General features: G+C 40.2%; 1 protein-coding gene across 2 annotated transcripts; it reads left to right on the top strand.

Moving 5' to 3' along the window:
• Positions 1-372: 372 nt before the first annotated feature.
• Positions 373-3,224, top strand: tmem205 (transmembrane protein 205). 2 transcript variants are annotated; one of them, XM_085784910.1, is made up of 4 exons: positions 373-444; positions 1,421-1,529; positions 1,612-1,775; positions 2,316-3,224. In XM_085784910.1, the coding sequence occupies exons 2-4, from the start codon at positions 1,430-1,432 to the stop codon at positions 2,616-2,618; spliced, it is 567 nt and encodes a 188-aa protein (XP_085641036.1). In that variant the 5' UTR covers positions 373-444; positions 1,421-1,429; the 3' UTR covers positions 2,619-3,224. The 2 variants fall into 2 exon arrangements, with proteins under 2 accessions (XP_085641036.1, XP_085641035.1); XM_085784909.1 differs by lacking the exon at positions 373-444 and having other exon boundaries at positions 1,391-1,529.
• Positions 3,225-6,994: the final 3,770 nt, after the last annotated feature.

Here is a 6,994-nt window from a genome sequence, read left to right as displayed (position 1 = left end):
TCACAGGCACTGTACTGTACAGCCACACAAGACACATCATGTGGACGTACAGTTTCAACTGACAGAAACAAAGAGAGATACTAGTAGCTCAATAATATTAAAACTGGGTTAAAAAAATCAATAGATAAGTGAACTTTGTACCCAACAAATAAATAACAAAGAATGGCATCTCATTTGAAGAAAACATATGTTGTAGGGGATTACAAGATTTAGATAGAGAGTAAAAGTTTAGGGAAAATTTTTCTGAATTAATATGGAGATTAAATATTATAACATATTCATTTTCAAAGCGCGTCATTGGTCCGCCTCGGCACAGGGGGCGGGGCTTGTGGATATAATAATATGACAGAGGAAGTGTATCAGCTGAGCCTCGGATCATATTGAGGTTATTCATTCGTTAGTGACCTTTCTAATAATATAACTGTGTGGACAGAGAAAACAGAGGTAAGTGCAGCCTGTTGTGTCGTTCAGCCCGTGCACGTAGCCTACTGTAATGTTAAATGAAGCCAGCGTCGCTGCCGAGGAGACACTTGTGTAACTGTGCCGTTAGCCCAGAGGCTAAAGCTGGTTAGCCACCTGGTTAGTCACCACAGTGCTACCTGCTGTGTGGACGGACTGGGGGCTCCACCGCTGCTCTCTGTAGCTTCTCACCTTTATCACGTCGCTGTGATAAGCTGCTGCCTCCAGGTTGATTATATAAGTTCTAATTGTCAGAAATGAAACGAGTCTAATGCGTTTTCTCTGCTCTGCCTCTGCTCTTATCTGCTGCTGGGGACTTTATCAGGTCTGCTGCACATGTGGAGCAGCAGGCTCAACTGATACACAAGACCCTTATCTCTGAGGCCCTGTGTTTGTAACTCTGATGTTCTCTCTGGGCCCCTGGGGACCCCCAGACTCTGTGACAGCAACAATAACCTTTATGAGAAACTTTCATTGCCTTTAAACATGATGTAGAGCTGTTGACATGCAGCACAGGGCTGTTATAGGATATTACACAACTCTGATGTAACGCATGGTTAAGTGCAATGGATTTTTATGTGCTCTAAACTCTGCTCCTTTTAAATTCCAAAGTAGGTTTATCTCTTTCTCTGTAACTGGAGTTTTATAACAGTTTATTCATGAGAGGACCAATAACCCCAAACAGAAGTTATATCACTGTGTAGAATAATGATGCACGTCTTTATCTGTGAATGATCAATAGGCCTATATAGGCTACTCACAGTGAACTATGCTATATCAACAATTCACATTTCTATATTTTTTAACACAATTATCAAAAATGCAAAGCTACTTTTTGGCAATCACTTGAACATAATAAGTTTTAACGTGACCAGAATAATTTATTTTAGGAAGTTAAGCCAATATCAGCATAACAGTAGGGAATCGATAGTCAAACTGTCTGTGTGTGTGTGGTTTACAGAGTGACACCATGGCAACAGAGGGGGAGCCGACAGACTTGATCAAAGTGCTACACCTCCTGGCGCTCTCGTTCTCCTGGGGCATGCAGGTCTGGGTCTCCTTCATCGGAGGTACGATGGGCTCAACACAGCAAATGCACTCATGTTTGTTTTCTGAAGCCTTTTTTTTTAACCTTGGTGTTTGTGCGCGCAGGTTTTGTGTTGGTGTTGCAGGTAACTCGTCACACCTTTGGCCTGGTGCAGAGTAAACTCTTCCCCGTATACTTCTACTGTCTCATGGGCAGTAACTTGGTCAGCCTGGCGGTGTACGCTGTGTATCACCCCAGAGAGCTGCTGGACTGGCATGAGAGTGTACAGGTACAACATCACACCATACACATCAATAAACAAATACACTATATTTCTTAGAAAGTGTTTATTAGTTTAGTTTAGTTTATTGGCACATTATATAGCCTACATAAAAACAATTAAAATCATGAACTTAAACATTGTGCTGAGGTGGAAACCAGAAAATACCTCCCCTATGTAAAAAAGATCAAAGTCAAAAAAGATGATAATACCAAAATTCATAACACAAAAAATAAGAGGGGAAAAAAGCAATTCACATACAAAATGAAAGATAAAGATTGACAGATCCAACTAAGTGCTACAAATCTTTGCTCAAGAATGATTTTTTCGAGTAGATATTGATTTTAATGATGCAGGTTAATGTTCCATAGTGATGGTCCTCTGTATTTAAGTGCGTTGATTGTGGGAAGTCCGATATGAATGGATGTCTGAGGAGAACTTTAAAAAAAATTGGAAAATGGATGGCAAGTCATGAGATAGATATGTTCTTTTTTATTTGAAAGAAAAGCCTCATCACAATGCTTTTCTTTCTTTCTTTTTTTCTTGCAGATGGTTCTGTACTTTGTGGCGTTGGTCATGGCAGGTCTGAACGCCCAGTGGTTTGGCCCGGCAGCCACAGAGGTCATGTTCCAGATGAGGGCGGTGGAGGAAGAGCACGGCCTGGGGAACCAGATAGGCCTGGGCAGCCAGAAGGAGGAGTACGCCAAACTCAAGGAGCAAGACCCCAAGTACAAGGCCTACAAGAGCACATTCGGCCGCTACCACGGCCTGTCCAACCTCTGCAACCTGATAGGCTTCATCTGCACCACAGTGAATCTGATCTACACAGCTCTGAATTTATCCACCATTTAGAGGTTACAGTCTTTAATTAATGATAAATAATGTCTTCCTGTCTGCCTTTCTCTTCCTCTCATGGTGTTTGATGTGATTTGGCAGGAATGATGTTTGAGTGGGGCAATATGGACTTGATTTAAATACGCCCACAAATAAACTTGTAAGTGACATTGCGTTAACTTCATTGATTTTTTACATCTCTGTCCCAAGTGTCCTTAAGAGTGAGGAGGCCTTTGTCATTGAGTTCACTACTTCTGTTCACTTGATTAATGCTGTCTCACAAAATAGGATGTATTTTTGTATTTTTATATCTGTTTTAAATATTTCACTTAAACATGATGATGTTCCCCACTGCTAACAGCTATATATATTTTTATGAAAGCAGGAAAATTGAATGAGCCAACTGCAGTTGCTGTGTATGTGTCCAGCAGGAGGCGTTGTTTGGACACCGGTTTTCTCAAGGAAAGTTTTTGTAGCTCCATTGCTTAGCACAGTACAACATACAGCATTGCATTTGTTTCTTTAATGTCCTGTTTCCAGACACTGAAATGGAAATGTATTTTTACTTTGTCAACAACCATGAATTAACACAGTGAGATTAAACAGTGTGCTGATTTCATTTTGTGTCTTTGCAGCAACTCTCCTATGTGTCTTTCAGTTTTGTCGTCTCATGATCTTTCTGCCCTTAAACCAAACACTTGTTTTATCGGACTGGTTTGGAAAGAAACACACTGATGAGCGAACGCAGACCCCAGGAGACAGAGCCTGGATTTGGAACAAGCAGGTTTTTAATTTAATTATCAATGACGCAGGTTGGATTTTGAGAGGAGCAGCCTTGAATGCAGATAACAGTGCTTTGCTGGCCAGCTACAGGATGAGAGAGGCACTGTCCCTATTACAGCTACCATGTCAGCACTAATGGGTTATAATGGAGTCATTTCAATATAAAATGCAGGGATTGAAAGTAAAAGGACGAGGTTTTCCCAATGCTATTCAGGCCTGCCCTTTTTCAGATGTTGCCTCCATGGCTGTGATCAGGTTTTTAATTCTCTTGCTGTGTAGCTAATAAAAATACAGTATGGTATGAACATATATAATCCTCAAATAACACTTTGTTAGCTGACAGAATATGTGTTTATGTGCTTTGTTGTTTTGAAGAATGTACAAGGAAGTTAGTTCAACTGATTGAATGACTTGAGGAAAAAGGACCAACCACACAATGTGAATCATTTGAGGAATGTCAGTACTTATGTCGTCGTGACAGGTTACCCGTTACAGTGCAGGCATCAGGAAATAAACCTTGTTTAACCAGAGAACAAGTTTATCCACTCATCTCCTCATTGTCAGGACGGAGAGATTCCAAGTAAAAGATTCATATGGCTGATACAGTGTGAGGGGTAACAGGATAGTAAAAACTCCAAACAAATCTCTTATAGCAACGAGGGGTTTATCTGATCAGCCAAACACGGACAAGAAAACCACGAGGAAAATCTTTGCTGTTTAAAAATTCCTCAACTCTGGCTGCTCAAAAGAAAACATGAGGAAGGAGGAAAACAAAAGGAAACAACAGACAGGTTCCACCATCCTCCCTCATTCCTGCTCCACACAAGGAAATGAATATGTATGTGTTGTGTGTGAGAAAGGAAGTTGCTGCAGCAAACTATGACTGTAGATGGCTGCTGCTGGTTCAGGTCCATTATTTGAATGGTGATACTGCAGTGGCGCCCAGCGGCAATACAGTGTGTTAAATTATTTATGGGTATATGCAAGCGGCTTTATTCAATCATCTTTAATGTGGAAACACAGGCCTAATTTGCGACTGTCTGATCCCACTGATGGATATACACCTATGCAGCATAAAACATTGAGATCCTAATAGAGCGCACAGTTTATCAAAGTTGCACAGTTTGATACAAATATTAACCGCACACACACACACACACACACACACACACACACACACACACACACACACTGCTGCTTAATTTAATGATTATGAATCTCTTCTCCACCACAAAAACAAAACTATCAAACTTCATGATGATAACAGAGAGCTCTGAATGTCACCATGAACTCACTCCCACAGAGAAACTGTGGAACTATTTGAACCAAATATGATATGTGAAATATGATTGATGTGTATTTCATCCCAATAGAGATTTGGTTAGTTTTCAGAGAGTATGTGTGTTTGTGTTCTGATTTGAACATGAGGTTAAACATTGTGGAAATTAGACTTATTCACTAACTTATTATGAGCTAGATGAGCAGATACTACTCATATGTGCATAACACTCAGCCTATAGCTCTGTCTGAATGAACAGCCTCAGCTCAACAGCTCTTTTTGTTTAATACTTACAATAGTTCAAGTGCAGAGTGGACTCAGTGTGTAGTTTTACAGACCACTTCACAGCAGCTAGGTGCAGACACCCCCCTGTGGTCTTGTTGTCACTGTGTGGGTTGAAACACACCAAAAATGGCAGGGCCACCAGGAACCGCTGACATTTTCCACACTCAGCAGCAGTCAGTGGGGAAGATCCACAGAGCTGTCAGTGCTCTTTACTGTGGAGTCCACCGCTGTTGCTCTTTTGACATTCAGTTACAACCTGTACAAGAACTGCAACTGACTGATTCTTTCAGAAATAATACTCCTCAGATTTAAAATTTTGTGAGAGTAAATATCTGATGGCATGATTTACTCTCCCAACCTTTCATTTACTTGAACTTGCCCTTGGTGCCTGTACAGCAGTAGTACTGCCTGGCTCTCACTGCAGCCATCCCATTGTGTTGCTTGTCAGGGATTTGGTCCTCCTATTAGAAAATGAAAGGGAGGTCCAGCTTTAGCTTCCTGCTTAACAGTTTGTCTTTCAAGTGTGTCGTGTCAACCAATAAAGACTACAGGAATGTGCTACATCTGGCAGAGAAATAGCCTAACACATCCCCTCTTTTAAAAAAAAGAAAAAAAAGAGATTATACACTATTATTGAGCTTTATAGTTACCCCCAGGCAGAGTTTATTCCCTGAGCCAGGCATGTATACATATGTATATTGATCTTACAATAAGTTTTGTCCACCATATATGCAAATCTCACAAGAAATAAAAGAAACAAAACAGTGTGTTAAGGTAGTTAATAATCAGCCCTCCTTAATGGAGTTCCCCATCGTTCTTTGTTTGGACCAAAGTTGTTCATTATTTAGCTACATGAACACCTCTACAATGTAAAACCCTAACTTCCATCTTTACTCATTGTGCATTGCATAAATACTGCCACCCAAAACCTTAACATCCTTAAGAGATTATCTAAACTAAGCAAAGATAACAGTGATGTTTTTAGTACAAGATTGGTTGATTATGTTGGTTTGGATTCTTTTCTTCTAAAATAGGCCTACTTTTGAAATCTACATTTAACTGTTGTTTCAAATTGGGTTTTCTTCACAGAAATAAATCTTGATTCCCTTTGTTTACGAGAAACAAGACTGGTCGAAGCAGTTTCCCTCTCTGTATTGGATTACAGGGATGTTATATATGGGCTGGCAGCCAGGTCCACACTCAAACTGTCAGATACAGTATATCACTTTGCATTATGATTCATCTTTGGAGATAGCTGTGGGACCCACCATTGCTTTTTGTATCAAAAAATGTATTACTGCTCCACCAGTTACCCTTAATTATTTATAAATCCACTTTACAATACATAGAGAAAGCTGCTCCCTCTTACTGTGACTTACAATCTCAAAACTTATGTTTGTCATTTATTGTTATTGCGTATCTATTTGTGTATTTGTTTGATTGTTAAACTTTATAGTTTCGTTTAGGTCTTTTTTCCCCCCTTTTTTTTTAAACCAAATATGATTGATATAGCCTAATTATCATTCTTTGATTGGTTATGGACATAGGCCTATTATGTACTTTGGGTACTGGGGTAATGAGGCTTCTCCCTCAGTGTTTTTTTTTGTTGTTGTTGTTTTTAATAAATGAATAGATAGATAAATGGGGAGAGAAAAATATCATATGATTACTGTGAAGTCACTTCTGAGTCTTGGAAACTCAACTTCTAAAGGCCTAGCAGGAGGAAATGCATAGGATACATAAACTGTAACATCTTAACAGTGCTGTAGAGATGAATACTGTAAATATAAATATGACAATAGTAACAAAGCCCACATGTTACAATGTAGACGCACTCATGGTCCCAGAAGCAACTTTGAAAAAAAAAAAAAAAAAATCCTAGGCCTATTGTTTCTTTAGGGTGTGTGCGCTGGTGTGGTGCCCGCGCGCTCACGTGCGCACGCACCGTGTACGGCCCTGTGTGTGTGTGTGTGCTCGAGCCGTGGAGTGTAGACTGACACATCCTCCCAGGTCCCACAGGCGGCTCACTCACTCACTCAGTGCCCAC

This window comes from Trachurus japonicus, chromosome 8 (genome assembly GCF_045865225.1).
Source record: "Trachurus japonicus isolate A0001 chromosome 8, Traja_1.0".
Taxonomy (NCBI): Eukaryota; Metazoa; Chordata; class Actinopteri; order Carangiformes; family Carangidae; genus Trachurus; species Trachurus japonicus.
This window is presented reverse-complemented; position numbering and strand designations above follow the sequence as displayed.